Below are 18,654 nucleotides of genomic sequence, written 5' to 3' on the forward strand. Positions count from 1 at the left end.
AATGCCTTCAGTGCACCTTGGACTTCTTCGTTCAGTACGATCGATTCTTGATCATATGCTACCTCCTGAAATGGTTGAATGTTGACAGGTTCTTTTTAGCACAGTGACTCTGTATATTCCTTCCATCTTCTTTTGATGCTTCCTGCATTGTTCAATATTTTGCCAATAAAATCTTTTAATATTGCAACTTGAGGCTTGAATTTTTTCTTCATTTCTTTCAGCTTAAGAAATGCCATGTGTCCTTCCCTCTTGGTTTTCTAACTCCAGGTCTTTGCGCATGTCATTATAATACTTCCCTTTGTCTCTCCAGCCGCCCTTTGAAATTTTCTGTTCATCTCTTTTCCTTCATCATTTCTTCCTTTCGCTTTAGCTACTCTACATTTAAGAGTAAGTTTCAGAGTCTCTTCTGATCTCCATTTTGGATTTTTCTTTTTTTTTCTGTCTTTTTAATGACCTTTTGCTTTCTTTATGTATGATGTCCTTGATGTCATCCCACCACTTGTCTGGTCTTAGGTCATTAGTGTTCAGTGCATCAAATCTATTCTTGAGATGGTCTATAAATTCAGGTGGGATATACTCAAGGTAGTACTTTGGCTCTCATGACCCTGTTGGTATTTGAAATATCAGTGGCATAGTTTCCAGCATCATAGCAACATGCAAGCCACCACTCATCTGTCAGTTTGTTGTTCTGTGATAGCTTGCGTGTTGCCATGTTGCTGGAAGCTATGCCACCAGTATTTCAAATACCAGGAGCATCACCCATGGTGGGCAAGTTTTAGTGGCGCTTCCAGACTAAGCAGACTAGAAAGAAGGACCTGGCGATCTACTGCTGAAAAAAATTGGTCAGTGAAAACCTTTGGAATAGCAGCAGAACATTGCTTGGTACAGTACCAGAAGATGAGCCCCTCAGGTTGGAAGGCACTCAAAAGACGACTGGGGAAGAGCTACCTTAATGACGTGGATGGAGTAAAGCTGTCGGGACCTTCATTTGCTGATGTGGCACAACTCAAAATGAGAAGAAACAGCTGCAAACACCCATTAATAATCAAAATGTGGGATGTATGAAGTATGAATCTAGGAAAATTAGAAACTGTCAAAAATGAAATGGAATACGCAAAGATCAGTGTGCTAGGCATTAGTGAGCTGAAATGAACTAGTACTGGCTATTTTGAATTGGACGATCATATGGTCTACAATGTAGAGAATGACAAGTTGAAGAGGAATGACATCGCATTCACTGTTAAAAAAAATTTCAAGATCTATTCTGAAGTATGATGCTGTCAGTGATAGGATAATATCCATATGCCTACAAGGAAAGCCAGTTAATGCAACTATTACTCAAATTTACGCACCAACCACTAATGCCAAAGATGAACAAATTGAAAATTTTTACCAACTTCTGCAGTTGATTGATTAAACATACAATCAGAAGGCATTGATAATTACTGGTGATTGGAATGTGAAACAGAGAAGAAGGATAGGTAGGTCATTGGAAAATACGGCCTTGGAGTTAGAAACGATACCAGAGATCTCATGCTAGAATTTTGTAAGACAAACAACTTCTTCATTGTGAATACCTTTTTCAACAACGTAAATGCAAACTATACACGTAGACCTGGATGGATGGAATACACGGGAATCAAATCAACTACATCTGTGAAAAGAGATGACGGAGAAGCTCAACGTCATTAGTGAGAACAAGGCCAGGGGCCAACTACAGAAGAGACTATCAATTGCTCCTATGCAAGTTCAAGTTGAAGCTGAAGAAAATTAAAACCACAAATGTAGTAGCTTAAAACAACACAAATTTATTCCCTTACAGTGTTGTTGGTTAGAAGTCCGACACAGGTCCCATTATGCCAAAATCAGGGTGTTGTCAGGGCTGCATTCCTTCTGGAGGCTGGAAAGGGAGAATTCATTTCCTTGTCTTTTCCAGCTTCTAGAGGCTGCCCACATTCCTTGGCACATGGCCGGTTCTTCCATCTTCAAAGCCAGCGCCATTGTATCTCTGACCATTCTTCATAGTCACATCTCCCTCTGACTCTTCCTCTGCTTCCATCTTCTACATTTAAGGACCTTTGTGATTATGTTAGGAGTTCCTGGATGGTGCAAATGGTTAACACACTTGGCTGCTAACCAAAAAGTTGAAAGTTCAAGTCCACCCAGGGGCACCTCAGAAGAAAGGCCTGACAATCTACTTCCGAAAAATCAGCCATTGAAAATCCCATGGAGCACAGTTCCACTCTCACACACATGGGGTCGCCATGAGTCAGAGCTGACTCGATAGCAACTGGTTTTATGATTACACTGGACCCACCCAGATGATTCAGGACGACCTCCCTATTTTAAAGTCAGCTAACTAAGCTAACTAGTGACCTTAATTCCATCTGCCACTTTAAGTCCCCTTTGCCATGTCATACAACATATTCCCAGGTCTGGGGATTAGAAGGGGGACATCTCTGGAGACTGTATTCTGCCTGCCACACACCCTGATGCTCATGGGATCATTTTTCTTGTCTCCAGGCAAATAAGCTCAGAACAAAAACTCTCCATAACACCCTGAACCCCACATGGAACGAGACCCTCACTTACTATGGGATCACGGATGAAGACATGATCCGCAAAACGCTGCGGTGGGTGAGGGCCCTGGGTGCCTGCTCCCCTTCCTCCACACCCCCACCCCAGCTTTAGCCACAGGGCTGGCCCCTCTCACACCACCCCCCCCATCCCTCCACCACCTGCTTGCAAATCCGCACTGAATTTGCAAGCCAAACGCCCAGCACCCGTCTGAGGTGCCGGACATGGTCTTGACCCCCAGGATCTCCGTGTGTGACGAGGATAAATTCCGCCACAATGAGTTCATCGGGGAGACGCGTGTGCCCCTGAAGAAGCTGAAACCCAACCACACCAAGACCTTCAGCATCTGCCTGGAGAAGCAGCTGCCGGTGAGTGGGGCTGAGGGCTCAGCCAGCTGCGGGGTCTGCAGGCCTGTCAGGTGCCCTCCCACTGTATGCTCAGGGCCAGGGGCATTTATTGAGCACCTACTGTGTCCCTGGGAGGGTTCTAGGTGCTGGGGATACAGACGAAAATCCCTGCACTAATGGAGGTTGGCCAGGAGACAACCCACACACGAGACACATAACCAAAATAGATCACATGTTAGATAGCGAGACAGGCCAAGAGGGAAAACTTGAGTCGGGGAAGGAGGAGCAGACACGTTGGAAAGAGCTGGTAATTTACATGGGTGCCCAGAGGGGGCAGTGGTGGTTCAGTGGTAGAATTCTCACCTTCCATGCAGGGGACCTGGGTTTGATTCCTGGCCGATGCACCTCACCTCAGTGGAGGCTTATGTATTGTTTTGACACTGAAGAGGGTTCAGCAGAGCGTCTAGAATAAGAGAGACTAGGAAGAAAGGCAATTTCTACTTCCTAAACTAAGCCAATGAAAACCCTATGGATCATAACGGTTCAATCCGAAACCAATCACGGGGATGGTGCCAGACCAGGCAGCGTTTCCATCAGTTGTGCGTGGAGTCGCTGTGAGTCGGGGGCCATCTCAACAGTAGCTAACAACAACGGTTGCACACGTCACACAGACAGTGCTCGGTCAGCCTACTGAATCCTGAATGAATCACATGGCATCACGTTAGATGGGTGTCCAAGGAAGGGCTCACTGGGCGAGCTGGCAGGTACCTGGGTAAAGAATATTCCAGGCAGAGGGAACAGCATCAGCATGTTTGAGGCACAGGGAGAAGGCCACTGGGAGTGCAGCAGGGATAGCGTGGGGTGGGGGGGGCGTCCTGGGATTTGAGGTCAGAGAAGAAATGGGGGGGCGTGGAGAACCTAGGTAGGATTTTGGCTTTTACCCTGAGCAAGATGGAGCCACAGAGAGGAGTTGCTAAGCAGGGAATGGCGGGATCTGGCTCCTTTTTTTTTTCATAGGCCGTGTTTTTTAGAGCAGTTTGAGTTGTACAGGAAAATTGTGCAGAAAGAGTGGAGAGTGGCCATGATATCCCTGGCCACTGGGCATGAAACGGCAGGAAGCAGAGGTGAGGGCGGCGGGACCAGTTAGGAGGAGGAGAGCATGGTCCAAGCCTGGGCCCCGGGCTGGAAGGAAGCAGTGGTGGCAGGAGAGGGGCTCAGAGCTTTGAGGGAGGTGCCCACAGGTTAGACGTCACAGGGAGGGAAAGGCAGTGTCAGGGTTTGGGGCCTGGGCACCTGCAAAGATGAGGTGGCAGAGGGCCCAGGGAGAAGCAGCAGGGGACCCTCAGGAGTTCAATTTGAACATGTTAGACTTGAGGTGCCTGTGAGATACCCAAAGGAGACAAAATAATTCTTCCCTAGAAGTTACAATTGTTTGAAATTGATGTCAAAACAGATTTTGCCCTCTGGCGGTCACCAGCAGCGGAGCCCTTCCTTCAGCAGTCTCAGTCCATTTGTCCCTCCCAACTGCCTCCCACCCGCCTCTCAGAAGAGCTGGGAGGGGTGGTCAGGAGCCAACAGAAGTGCTGTGTCCTTAGGCTGCCCAGTGTCCAGGACAGGGACAGTGACCTGGTCCCCACACCTCGCAACATCTTTCCTCCAGAGGCCTGAGCATGGGGTGAGCTCGGGGGACAAGCCCAGGGCATCCCCCAGGGTGCCTAGGCCCCCGGCGGGTGCTGGTGGTCTTGGCCAAGAACACTCTGCAGCAGCTAAGTCAAGCCCAAGGAGCAAATTGCGCCTGAGGCCGTTGCTGCCTGCCAGAATCCCCCGTCTGCCATTTTGCATAACTTCATCAAATTGTCTTCCCTTGTCACGTTCTCTCCCACTCATAGACATTTGGGTGATGGAGCTAACATTTTTTTTATTACCAGTCACTATCCACAGCTAACCCAGTTTTTCCCAATGATCTACGTCACTTATAAAAGGCAACGTCAACTTCTACTATAGTTGTGTTCCTGAGTTTTGATCACTGGCATAAAAAAACAACCTTGTGAGTATGTGAGAGTGTGTGTTTATATGTGTGTCTTTGTGCATGTGAGTTTATACCTGTGTATGAGGATGTGTGTGTGTGTGTATCTGTGAAAACGTGTGTGTATGCCTGTGTGTGGTGTGTAGGTATGTAAGCGTGAATGTGCACGTGTGTGTGCGCACATGTGGACGGGACATGATCAGGGCGTTGCCAAACCTCCCTTGAATTTGCTGGTAGCTCGTTGGTCCAGATTCAGGGGTGTGCAGGAATCACAGGAGTGCAGTTTGGGGTAATAGCTCTGACATTAGAGACACATTTTCGTGGCATGTTTTACATTTTTTGTTGTTGTTGTTAGTTGCCATTGAGAGACCCCATGTACAACAGAGTGAAACGTTGCCCAGTCCTGTGCCATCTTCACCATTGTTGTTATGCTTGAGTCCATTGTTGCAGCCATGGTATATTTTAGTGCCTTCCAACCTAGGGGCTTGTCTTCCAGCACTAGGTAGAAAAGCATTCTGTTGTGATCCGTAGGGTTTTCATTGGCTAATTTTTGGAAGTAGATCATCAGGCCTTTCTTGCTAGTCTGTCTTAGTCTGGAATCTCCGCTGAAACCTGTCTACCACGGGCGACCCTGCTGGTATTCGAAATACCGGTAACATAGCTTCCAAAATCATAGCAACACTCAAGCCACCACGGTACAACCAATGAACAGATGAGTGGTAGACACAATTTCTAAACATTGCTTATTTGTTCCAACACTGAACAATGCCCGGCTCAATGGTTTTCATGTGATACAACCAAAGTACAATATCCCACCCCTGAAAAGAGCTAAAAATATCCCTGCTCGTTTATGGTGTTTAATTTTCTCACACCACACAAACCAGCACAAGAGCCGTGGTTTAATGAAGGCCTCACACACAAAGCCCTCAGCCAGAGTGGCAGGTAATTAAATCTCACAGCCTAGTCTGATGTGTTGGTAGTGGCTGCCTGAGCACGGGGTTGAGAAAGATGCTGAGGCTGTATTTGAGCTCAGGGTGAATGCTGTGATCAATTAGTCATGTCTGCTCTGGGTGTGGGAGTTCGGGACTGGTGGCCATGGCATCCCTTCCTTCACCTCATGGAGTCCTGTCTTCAGGGAGGTTTAGAAGTGGTCCTGCCTATGTGGGGGCCATGTGGGGGAACACTCAAGTCCATGGCAGAGCACGGTTGTGGCAAAGGGATTGCTGAGACCACGTGCTCAAGGAGCTTGGCAGAGCGGCCTGAGGAGGGGTCCTCAGGGGGAAGTGCGGGTCAAGCTGGGCATTTCTGGTGGCTAGGCAGTGTCACAGAGGGACTACCAGGTGAGCAGCAGCTGGAGGGCAGGATGGGTGGTCTCAGAAGGTGAAGAATAGAGAAACTTGGGGCTGTCTGGGTTGGGGAGGCAAGACCCTGAGGCCTGGAGTTGAGCTCTGACCCCAGAGGTGGGCACTAGGCAGCTCCCGAGGCAGCTCCCCACCACTCCCAGCTGTCCCCAATGTTGGGAATGTGCCAAGGCTCTGTCTTCTGGGTTCTCCTCCAGGGGTCTGCCCCACAGCAGCCTGAGAGGCTCCAGGAAGCAGCCTCAGGGGGGCTGGGAGTGAAGTGGCCCCTCACCACGTGGCCTGGGCAGACATTGTGGCCTCTCTCCAGACTTCTGCAGGCTGGCTTTGCTGGCATAAGGTTGAACCCAGAAGGGACCATCTGTCCCTCCGTTCCCACCTTCATTAAGATAAACCCCTGGGGGTCCCAGGCCCCTGCCAAGACCTAGAGGTATAACAGTGATGTAGACACAGTCTTGTCTTGAAGGTACTTAGAGTCTAGGGGTCAGTTGCATGAAGAAGGAATTGGCCGCCCAGCGCTGTGGTAGAAGGACCTGGGGCAGGGGAGCATAGAACAGGATGGCTAGCCCTTCCCCAAGGGCCAGGGAAGCCTCCACAGTCTGGTGCTGCTAGAACTGAGCTTTAAGGAAGGACCAGGCACCACGCTAAGATCCAGCAGGCATAAAGGCATGGAGAGAGAGCCAGCCTCACCTGCCTGGGGAAAGGTCAGGTCAGGCTGTGAAAAGGGACAGAGCAGGAGATGGCCTGGAGAAGCAGGCAGGAGCTAGGCCAGGGGTCAGCAAACTTTTTCCATAAAAGACAGAGAGTAAATATTTTAGGCCTTGCCGGCCAAACCACCTCGGTTACAAATACCCAGTTATGCTTTTTGTAGCACCAAAGCTGACGATATGAAAATGAAGGGACGTGGTTTGTTCCATTAAAACCTTATTTGTGGACACTGACATTTGAATTTCATATAATTTTCGTGAGTCATGAAATCATATTTTTCTTTTGATTTTGTTTTCAACCACTTAAAAAGAAAAAAAAACAAAAAACTTGGCTCACAGACCATACAAAAGCAGGTGACAGGCAGGATCTGGTCCTCAGGCCATAGTTTGCTGACCCCTGGGTGAGACCACCCTGGGCTGTGAAGGCCAGCTCGAGTGTGTGGCTTTATCCTCAGGCGACGGGAGCCACGGGCAGGGTTCAGATTCTGTCTCAGGAAGACCCTGCAGGGAAGGAGAGGCCGGGCAGAAGGCAGGGAGCCCTGACAACGGCCCGAACTGGACGGTGGCCAGTGGGAGACTCGGGTAGGGTGAGGCCCATTGACTCAGCCGGGAGGGTGAGTCAGGCCCAAGCTGGAGGTGGGAGCAGGCGAGATGGCCGAGTGACCGCCGTGCCCAACAGGTAGACAAGACGGAAGACAAGTCGCTGGAGGAGCGGGGCCGGATCCTTATCTCCCTGAAGTACAGCTCGCAGAAGCAGGGCCTGCTGGTGGGCATCGTACGGTGCGCACACCTGGCCGCCATGGACGCCAACGGCTACTCAGACCCCTACGTGAAAACGTGAGTACGCAGCCCCAGGCTGCCACGTCCTTCTCCCCTTCACCTCAGGGGACGTGGGCCTGTGTGACACAATCAGTGATTCAGTTTGACGAGTGCTATGGAGCTGCACGCTTAGATATATTCTCTTATTTGATCCTTCGGCACCTCTGTGGGCTAAGTATGACCAGTCCCATTTCACAGATGAGGAAACTGAGACCTGTAGAGGTTAAGTGGCTTCCCAAGGTCAAGCAGAGATTAGAGAGCAGTTGCCTCCTGATGCCAAGTCCAGGCCCCCCGTGACCCCGCGGGGGCGGTGAGAAGGCTGGAGGAGGGGTCAGGAGGGGATGGGGTCTGTGTCAGAATGGCCAAGCGATTTCATGGAGGAACTTTGCCAGGACTGGGCAGCTGCTCACACATGCAGATAAGGGTCCACCCGGCCCTGCCAGTAGGGGCTCGTGGTAGCGCTGGAGAGAGCCGACTAACTTAGGGAGCCCTGCCAGGCAACCTGGGCCCCAGAGCTGAGTGTAGCAGGTTGCCCCTCCCCGGCTCCCCCTCCTGTGCCGGGAGAGGCTAGGATCTGAGCTCTGAGGGGCAGGTAGGAGCCTGGTGGCCCTTTGGGATGATGCAGGTGTTGCAGCGACTGCCACCAGCACTTTGGACTCTCCACGAACCGAAAATGAGTATCTGCCTGAGTTCATAGGAAGACTCACTTGAAGGAGCTGGACTTGGGGAGGAGTCTGGCTAAGCAGAAAGGAAATGGAGGCAGTCAGGAAGGAATAGAGGAGTTAAGATCAGAAGCAGGAATGGTCTGGCCTGAGGGCACAGTGAGGAGGCCCAGGTGGCTGAGGCCATGGGACATCTGGGCACCACAGAGAGGCCAGTGCTGCCTACTGGCCACTATCGTATTTCTGTCACTTTTAAAATCAGATGACAAAAATGGTGCAGCCACTTTGGAAGACAGTCTAGTGGCTTCTTAAACGGTTAAACATGGAGTTCCATCGCCCAAAACCAAACCATTTGCCATCGAGTCGATTCCAACTCACAGCAGCCCCATGTGCTGCAGAGTAGAAATGCACCCCAGGGGGTTTTCATGACTGTGACCTTTAGAAGCAGATCCCCAGGACTTTCTTCTGCGGTGCTCCTGGGTGGGTTTGAACTGCCAACCTTTCAGTTAGCCTCTGGGCACATTAACTGCACCACCCAAGCAGCCAGAGTTACGCTAAAACCAAAACCAAACCTGTTGCCGTCGAGTTCATTCCAACTCATAGCGACCTTATAGGCAGAGTAGAACTGCCCCATAGGGTTTCCAAGGAGTGGCTGGTGGATTCGAACTGCTGACCTTTTTGGTTAGCAGTGGAACGCTTAACCACGGCACCACCAGAGCTGCAGAGTTACCGTAGGACCCAGCAATTCCACCCCTAGTTATATTGCCAAGAGAAACGAAAACGTACGTCCACGCAGAAACTTGTACTTGAATGTTTATAGCATCACGCTGTTCATGGTAGCCGAAAAGTGGACATAATCTAAATGACCATTAACAGATGAATGGATAAATAACATGTGGTATATCCATACAGTAAAATAATTATTCAGCCATAAAAAGGCAGGGTTCTGATACATGCCATACCACGCATGAACCTGGAAAACATTCTCCTAAGTGAAAGAAGCCAGACACCAAAAGCCACATATTGTATGATCTGTTTCTGTGAAATGTCCAGAATAGGCAAATCCATAGAGACAAAAGTAGATTAGCGGTTGTCAGGGCTGAAGAAAGGGGAGAATGGGGAGTAACTGTTAATAGGTCCAAGTTTTCTCCTTGGGGTGGTGAAATGTTCTAGAATTAGATGGTGGTGCTGGGTGCACAGCCCTGTGATTGTCCTAAAAACCATTGATTTGTACACTTTAAGTAGGTGAATCGTGTAGTATGTGAACTATATCTTGGTAAAGCCGTTATGAGATAATCAGATGCCACCAAGCTCCAGGAGCAGACCCCGGGTGTGATAGAAAGCTGGGAGGGCCCTGTGCATCGTGCGTGGTGAGGAAGGTGAGCTTCCCAGCTAATGCATGGGAGCTACTGGTTTTCCATGTAAAGAACAATGAGTCAGGTCTTGAACTCAACCGTTAACACAACAATGTGTTCCAGTGCATTAGAGGCCCCAACGTGAGAGGCAACACTTTTACAGCACTTCTGGAAGACAGGAGACTCTCTTTATAACTATAGAAGAGGAAGTTGGCACCACCCAGTTAAACTGGAAAATATGCAGGCCCTGTGCCCTCATGGCCTTCCTTCCAGGTTTATATCCTAGAAACTCGTGCACACGCAGAAAGCTGCTTCTTGCACCATTGCTTGTCATAGCAAAAAAAAACTGGAAATAGCCAAGCGTTCATCAGCAGGGGAGAAGATTAATAAAATGTGACATATACCTCTGATGGAGTAATGCAGTTAAATGAATAAATTAGAACTCTGTGAATTAACATGGACAGCTCTTGAAAACAATGCTGAGCTGAAAAAGCAAATTGCAGATTGATACAGCCTGAGACTCTTTCTGGATACTTCTTAACCCATGCAGAGCAGTTTCTGATAGTGGTGGTCTCTAGGGAAGGAGGGGGAGAGACTGGAAGGGGGAGCAAAGGTGCTGTGACTTTTACCTGCAATGCTAGGTTTCTTTTACGGAAAGAAATACCAAGATGGTGTGGAAAATTTAAATCAGGCTCAATGTCCACCTGCTAGGTTGGCAGGAATTCCAGGGGATTGAGGAACCAGGGGTCTTACCTGGCTCAGCAGACAGACCAGCCAACATCCACTCCCATGCAGAGGGCCCACTGTTGCTGTTAGTTGCTGTTATACATGGTGACCTTACGTATAACAGAATGAAACATTGCCTGGTCCTGCCCCACCTTCCTGACTATTGATGTGTTTGAGTCCATTGTTGAGGCTATTATGCCAATCCCCTCATTGAAGGGTTCCCTTATTTTCACCAGCCCTCCACTTAACCAAACTAATGTCCTTTTCTAGCGATTGGTCTTTCCTAATGACGGGTCCAAAGTAAGAGACTTGGAAATCTTGACATCCTCACATCTAAGGGACATGCTGTTGTATTTTTTCTAAGACTGATTGGTTAGTTTGTTCCCATAGGACCCAGCAATTCCAGTCCTAGTTGTATTGCCAAGAGAAATGAAAACATACTTGTCCACACAAAAATTAGTACATGAGTGTTCATAGCAGCATTATTCATTATAGCTGAGAAATGGGGAATGGCCCAAGTGTCCATCAGTGTATGAGTGGATAAACAAAATGTGGTCTAACCTAACCATACAACGGAATATTATTCTGCCATAAAAAGGAATGAAGTACTACTGATACGTGCTATAACATGAATGAGCCTTGAAAACATTATGCCAAGTGAGAGAACTTCGTCACAAAAGACCACATTTATTTCATTAACGTGAAATGTCCAGAAGAGGCAAATCCATAGAGCCTGAAAGTAGATTAGTGGTTGCCAGGGGCTGATGTCTCCCATGACCCAGCTCCATGGGAGGCCCCTGTACAGAGCCACCCTTCACCTGAAGACTCCACAGTAGCCTCGAAACCCCGAGCCTGATTATAGTTCCTGGGCTGCCGTTCAGGCCTCCTCAGTGGTCCCTATCTCCGAAAGGCCCCTTAGGGGACCCTGGGCTTCCTCCTTGCTAAAAACAAGTTAGATTCTGAGTGGGGCACCCCTCCGCTGCATCTGTGGCAGGGCCCCTGTGACCCTGGGAAGGGAGCCAGCTAGGGACATGCCCAGTGACGGATGCTGAAGGACAAAGCCAGATGGATCAGGCACTTTTGTCTGAACCCTCATTTTTATAAACCGCATCCATGGTGGGAGCTCTGGTGGTACAGTGGTTAAGAACTTGGCTGCTAACCAAAAGGTTGGCAGTTCGGATTTACCAGCTGCTCCTTGGAAACCCTATGGGGCAGTTCTACTCTATCCTATAAGGTTGCTGTGAGTCAGAATTGACTCAATGGCAATGGGTTTGATTTTTTTTCATCCATGGTGACAGCTGTCTCAGTTTCCCCGCTTTTACATCGAAAAGCCCCTCTTAAGTGCCAGGTCTCACAAAGATACATGTGTGCTACTGCACAGAAAGTGCTCCTTGACTCCAGGCCCAGATCTTCAGGGTGTGACAGAAAAAGAGCCCTGGTGGCACAGTGGTTAAAGTGCTCAACTGCTAATGGAAAGGTCGGCGGTTTGAACCCACCAGCCACTCTGAGCAAGAAAGATGTGGCATTCTACTTCCGTAAAGATTACAGCCTCGGAAACCCCACAGGTCAGTTCTACTCTGTCCTGTAGGGTCTCTATGAGTTGGAATCAGCTTGACAGCAGTGGTTTATTTATTTATTTTTAATAATAATCATTAACATCTATTGAGTAATTACTATGTGCCAGGGACTGTGCTGTGGCCTCATTTAACCTCCCCAATAGCCCTTCCTTTTTACACCTGAGGAAACTTGAAGCCACTTGCTGTGCCATCCTGGGTAACTGCCTTCTCTAGCCCTCTCATCTGGAAACCAAGGGGGGCTGCCAAGGCCTCTTCTAGAAGCCCGTAGGTAGACAGAAGTGATTCTGCAGAACAGCGCAGAATGTGGCCCCAGTGGCCAAGGCAGAAGGGGGTCCTGACAGGAGGAGAATAAGGAGTCCTTAAGTAGTGCAAATGGTTAATGCCCTCGGCTCTTAACAGAAAGGTTGGAGGTTCAAGTCTACCCAGAGGTACCTCAAAAGAAAGGCCTGGCAATTTACTTCTGAAAAATCAGCCATTGAAAACCCTGTAGAGAACAGTTCTACTATGAAACACATGGGGTTGCCGTGAGTCAGAGCTGACTTGCTGGCACCTGGCTGGTTAATGGTTGTGAAGTAGTTTATTCTTTTTATTGCTGAGTAGTCTTTCATTATCTGATAACCCGCAAGTCGTCAGTCAGTTCACCAGCCGAAGGACATGTGGGTTTTTTCCAACTTTGGATGATTATATAAAGCTGCTACAAACGTTCACGAACAGGTTTGTGCGTGTGACACATGTCATTTCTCCCACCCAACCCCCAATTTTTTGTTTCTATGGTGAACCAGTGTTATTTATAAAAATCACGATTTTAAAAATGCAGTGTGAAGCAACGAGATACCATTTTCTGCTTCTCAAACCAGTAAGAATTTTTAAGGCAGTGATGGTCAGCTTGGTGGAGGGCTTCGTTTATGGAGTTGCCGTTGAGTCGGAGTCAACTCAGTGGTAACTAGAAACCAAAAAAATCAAACCTGTTGCCATCAAGTTGATTCTGACTCATAGCGACCCTATAGGACAGAGCAGAACTGCCCCATAGGGTTTCCAAGGAGTGATTGGTACATTCGAACTGCCGACCTTTTGGTTAGCAGTCGAGCTGTTAACCACTGTACCACCAGGGCTCCCAATGGTAACTAGTTAGTGGGAAATGCAAGATTTGCAGAAACAAGGAAAAACGTCTTTCCTGGGGGGTGGCGGGGCTTCCATGGTTAACCTCAGGAACCAACATGAGAGAAGTTCCCTTGATGAAGGAGCCACTTGTTCCTCCCACTGCAGCCGACAGCTCACCTGGTTTCCCAAAGTTGTGTGGGGAAAATCCAATGATCGGGGTGAAAGAAAGGCCTGGGAATATTTCTTCAGGGACAAAAAGCTTTTCTGAGCCCTGCAGGCTTGATCTAGACTCCCATAGCTTTTTCCCACCCTCCACCTGTCCCTTGGTTGTCATTCCAGATACCTGAAGCCAGACGTGGACAAGAAATCCAAACATAAGACAGCAGTAAAGAAGAAAACTCTAAACCCAGAGTTCAACGAGGTATGGGAGGCTGGTGAAGCCAGCAGAGAGCCACTGGAGGGATGGATTTGGGTTTTGGAAGGGTCACCGTGTGCGCTGGAGGGTGGTAAGAGAGAGTGAGGAGAGGCCCAATAGGGGCTGGAAAGCTCTTCAAAGGACAGAGCTGACAGGCCTGTGGCCATGTTGGATGTGGCAGGGGACGAGGGGTGTGTGGAGGGGAGCCCTGGGTTCCTCGCTGAGGCAACAGAAAGGTGGTGGGACCAAGGAGCAGAAGTGTGAGAGAGATGGGGATGAACTCTGCGTAGGACATGAGGAGTTGAGAAGCCTGGGGGCCACGAGAAGGTCTGGGGGCCTCTGGATACCCAGGTCCTCAGGCCCAGAGAGTGGGCCCAGCTAGATATAGAGACCTAGGCATCACAGCCATGGTAAGGGGGATCCCCCAAGAAGTAAGAAGAACAGAGGGGCTTCAGGAGAGCCTGAGCCACACCAATGATTCAGGGGTGGGCAGAGAAGGCTGGGGAGAAGCTTCCAGAGACTGAGGGGGATACCAGATGTTGGAAGGTTCCAGAAGCTGGTAGGAGAGAGGGTTCCACAAGAGGGGAGTGGTCAGCAGAGTCAGATTCAAGAAATGTCAAGGGCATCAAGGACTGTTAAGTGCACGTTGGATTTGGCCGTTTGGGGGTTCTTGGGATCTTGAGAGCAGAGTCGGTGACAAAGGGGCAGATAGGCTGGAGGGAGGGGGCCCGGAGGACCCCGGCCAAGCTTTCAGGCAGACATGCTCTCTCTGTGAGAGCCCACCCCCATCACCTGTCACCAACCACTATGCACTGACCTCCCCTCTTCCTCAGTTCATGCCATCCCCAGAGCTCAAGCCCCCAACCCAGCCCCCGGCAGAGCTCTAGCCCTGTGGCACTAGCCCTCACACCCCATCTGGCCCCCAGGAGTTCTGTTACGAGATTAAGCACGGCGACCTGGCCAAGAAGACCCTGGAGGTCACCGTTTGGGATTATGACATTGGAAAATCCAACGACTTCATTGGTAAGAGGACACAGTGGGTTATCCATGTGCCCATCCAGGGTTCAGCAAAGGGCAGTGGCCCCAAATTAGACCACGGGCCCCCCTTCCTGGCCTCCGGGAGAGCTGGGTCCATGAGCCACCCACCCTCAGACTGTGAGGGGCTTCAGACATTGTCCAGCCCAACCCCATGTGACAGAGGAGACTGTGGCCCAGAAAGGAAAAGGGGCCTCTCAGGGTCACACAGCCACCTGTAGGAACAGCGACAAGAGATTGTGCTAGTCAATGCCTTGGGCTGCTGGACAGCCGGCCCGGGGACTAAGCCCTTCTAGCCTCGAATTCCTGGTGGCCTCCACACAATGGAGCTGCCCTGGCTCTCACTCCCTTTTTTTGCCCCTAGTCCTTGGCCCCAGCACTTGCACCCTGCCCTGGCCCTGACCTGGGGGAACCTGGAGGCCAGAGTGGCTGTCACACTTGGAGCCCAGTGGGCAGGGCGAGAGTCCGGCCCAGACATGGACTCTGGGCGGGGTGACTGGGGGATCCAGCTGATCCCAGAGCTGCCCTTCCCGCCCCCCTGCAGGTGGTGTGGTTCTGGGCATCAACGCCAAGGGTGAGCGTCTGAAGCACTGGTTCGACTGCCTGAAGAACAAGGACAAGCGGATCGAGCGCTGGCACACACTGACCAACGAACTCCCAGGGGCCGTGCTCAGCGACTGACACCCGCCTGCCGCTGCACCCGCCCGCTACCCCGGGCCCGCGCGGGCCTGCACCTGGCCTTCCTTAGCTGCCACCAAGAGCCACCGCCCCCACGTTGGGGGAGGTCAGGACTCCTGCTTGGACACAGAGCCACTTGAGCCGTACATGGAGGTCATGGAGGGCCTGGCTGCTCCTAGGGACAGGGGCACAGAGAGCCAGGCCCTGGGACCTGAGAGGGCCAGCAGCGGGGCCAGAGGACCTTGGCCTCAGCACCCACCCAGGGGAAGAGTCTGGGGCATCCAGGCGGGGCTAGGACCCTCTGGAGGTCAGCAGTGAGTTACAGGAGGGCCAGGCTGAGAGAATGGAGTGCAGGGCACCCTGGAGGCCAGTGAGAATGGGAGGAGAGACTGCAGGCAGCGGCAGACAGGACTCTGAAGGAAGTTTGTCTTTCGATGGAGACAAAAGGAGGATCTGACTACCCAGTTGATCTCTGCATTCCTGGGCAGGCAGAGAAAAGTTGGCCTGAGAGCCAGGAGTCTGGTGGAGTTCTAGAAGGCTCTCAGAGAACACGGGAAGATTGGCAAAGGCCCTCATTGAACCCTCAAGCCCCCAGGGATGAATGAAACTCAGAGCCTGGCCTCAGGGAACTGGGAACAAACACCATAATAGCAATAGCAGGTTAGAAGTGCTGTGGGCCCTGCTGACTGCTGGAGAGCAAGGAAGGCTTCCCGGAGGAGGTTATGTTTCAGCAAGGCCTTGAAGGGTGAGTGGAGGTTTCCAGGCAGACAAAGGGGAAGGGCAGCTGCAGCAGGGATGGTCTACAAAGGCCTGGAGGAGAAAGAAAAGAGATTGGGCCAGGGTTGCTGTGTGGTACCCAGGATCTTTCTCTGTGGGGGCAGGTTTTATAGGACAGGAGTAGGGTCTAGGTCAGCAGTGCCCAGTCCTGCCCCACCCCACTCCTGGCTGCCAGGCTAGCCTGGACTCATGGTGGGGCCATGGGGCCATGGGGCCGTGGTGGAAACACCTCAGAGAAACCGATGGAGCAATGTCAAGTCCAGTCCTAGACCCAGCTTTCCACCTTGACCTTTCTCCTCCCGAAGGACCTCAAGGATAAGTCCTGCCCCCCATTCCTCCAGCAGAAGTGTCAGGTCAGCTGCCACTGAGAAAAGGGTCTCTATGCATGATAAGAAGCAAAAATTCCTCGTCCTCACCCTCCTCTTCCCTTCCCCATCACTTTTTTCTCTGGTCTCCTCAAACCCTGCCTGGACTTTCTAGATTCAAGGCTAAGTAAGGGGGTGAAGGGGGTGGAGGTGGTTGCCCAAGCCATCCTGCCCTTGCTGCAGCCACTGATGTCCCTCTCAGGGGTATGTGGTGCCACTCCCTGGGCTTATTTCTGGGAAGGCCTGGGAGGCTAGCTCTGTCCTCCAGGAGCTGTGAGAGAGAGAGAGAGAGCCCGTGTGCGCCCTGAGTCAAGATTTCCAGGCAGGGGGTGAGGGCATCTGAAGCCCCAAACCTTTCCCTGCGTACCCTTCAGCAACACCAGATGAACAAGTACAGAACCAAGGAATTTCAAAGCTGTAGAGCCCCACTGTGTTCAACCCACTACTGCACTAATGGGGAAACCAAGGCACAGAGAGGGAAGGTAGCCTGCCCGAGGCCTTCCAGCCCTAGCACAGCTGGGACCACAATCTGTGGCCCCTGCCCAGCCCCAGAGCTTCAGACACTGCACTTTGGGGCGGTAAGGTGCTGGGCTCACACAAGAGGCTCCCGCTAACTGCCTGCCTGGGGCTCACCCCACCTGCTGCTCACCCATGCCAGCACCAGTCTCGGGGCTCACAGGGGCATGAGGATTGGATTTCCTGCTGCAGACACAAAGCACATCACCATCCGAGGCCTGGGGTGATGATTCAAATCCCACCAAGTGCCCATCAGCCCTTCCCAAACGTGTAGGGGCACCAGGTTTCCAGCCCCTACACAGCACCTGGCTCCCTCTATCCCTCATGAAGCCTCCGTTTCCTCATCTTTAAGAAGGTTATGCATTGTAGTAAGAGTTCTACGTGCATTGTCTTAATGAAGCTTCACAACCTTATCGGTGGGTTTGATTATTATCCCCATTTTACAGGTGAGGAAACTGAGGTTCAGAGAGGCTGAGAAATTTGCCAAGTTCACACAGCTGGGAAGGAGTGAGCCAGGACTCAAACCCAGGTCCTCTGACTGCCACATCCTCTGAAGGTCTGGGGGGTGGAACTGCCTGGCCCCCTCCCTCCTGGCCTGTTGGCTCAGCAGAGATAACTCAGGTGAAGGCTCGGTAAGCTCCGGTGCGTGGTGCAGATGTGGGGCCTCGTCACGCTCCTGCCTCCTCGCCCTCTACCTGGCTCTGAAGCCATCCGTGCTGCTTCAGGCAGCCCTCAGGGGCCTGCAGCCTGGGCCCTGGAACTCCACCACCTTCTCAGCCTCAGTGGCCCAGACCTTGCCGCTCACAGAGGCCAGGCAAGGGTTCCTCTTTTCTCCGCACAGCTGGAATGGGGAGCCTCTTGGAGCATAAGGTGGGAGATAGTCTGTTTTTGAGGTGTTGGGTCTGGGTGAGCTCTGGGTATCTTTCTAGCTTTGCCTTCTTGGGGGCTCATTCAGAAAGGAGCATCTACAGCCTCTGCAAAGACGTGGAAATGCTGAACGGTGAAGCTGGAGGGGCTGTGAGCACCACCTAGTACAATTTCTTTACTGGACACATGGGGAAACTGAGGCCCAGCCAGTGGAAGAGGCCCGGCTGGGACAAGAACCCAGGACTCCTGGCACCCAGACCTGGGCCTCAGCTGCCCCGGGCTGTGCCAAGTCTGGGCTCTGTCCTGAAAGATGGTCTAAGCTGAACGCAGGCACAGTCAGCCTGGGGAGACGGGGCTTTCGACAGCTCAGCCCAGGTGGAAGGTGGGGAGCTTGGGCTGTCGTCTTCCCAGGGAGTGACGGAACCTTCACAGGGATCCTGGCACTGTTCTAGGCCCTTGTAGATTGTATCTACAGTGTTAAAGCACTTTGAGGAGAACTGGCTCTGCCTTTGACCCCAAATTGGCATCTTCTGATCCATCAGCACCAGAAAGTCGGGAAATCTGGCGCCAAAAAAAATTTCATTCCAAAGTCAGGTGTCAGTAACCAGGGACTCCCTGATGGGCTGCACCCACCTCCCATCTTGGTCTTCGCCCCGCCCACCGCCACCACTAGCCAATCCCCGACGGGCCCGTCTTCCAGCCCTGAAGCGGTAAACGCCTGACCTCTAGTGGCAGGAGCGAGGAAC

The 18,654-nt window shown here is 51.3% G+C and overlaps 1 protein-coding gene across 1 annotated transcript in view; it reads left to right on the forward strand.

Annotated features, from left to right (window-relative positions):
• DOC2B (double C2 domain beta) overlaps positions 1-18,421 on the forward strand; it is a 37,246-nt gene extending 18,825 nt beyond the window's left edge. The window contains exons 4-9 of the mRNA XM_003416806.4: positions 2,524-2,633; positions 2,819-2,945; positions 7,695-7,852; positions 13,595-13,676; positions 14,597-14,693; positions 15,250-18,421. Of these exons, the coding sequence (XP_003416854.1) occupies positions 2,524-2,633; positions 2,819-2,945; positions 7,695-7,852; positions 13,595-13,676; positions 14,597-14,693; positions 15,250-15,386 (711 nt within the window). The 3' untranslated portion in view covers positions 15,387-18,421. The remainder of the gene's footprint in view (positions 1-2,523; positions 2,634-2,818; positions 2,946-7,694; positions 7,853-13,594; positions 13,677-14,596; positions 14,694-15,249) is intronic.
• The last annotated feature ends 233 nt before the right edge of the window (positions 18,422-18,654 follow it).

The sequence above is a fragment of the Loxodonta africana genome, chromosome 18 (assembly GCF_030014295.1).
Source record: "Loxodonta africana isolate mLoxAfr1 chromosome 18, mLoxAfr1.hap2, whole genome shotgun sequence".
NCBI lineage: Eukaryota > Metazoa > Chordata > Mammalia > Proboscidea > Elephantidae > Loxodonta > Loxodonta africana.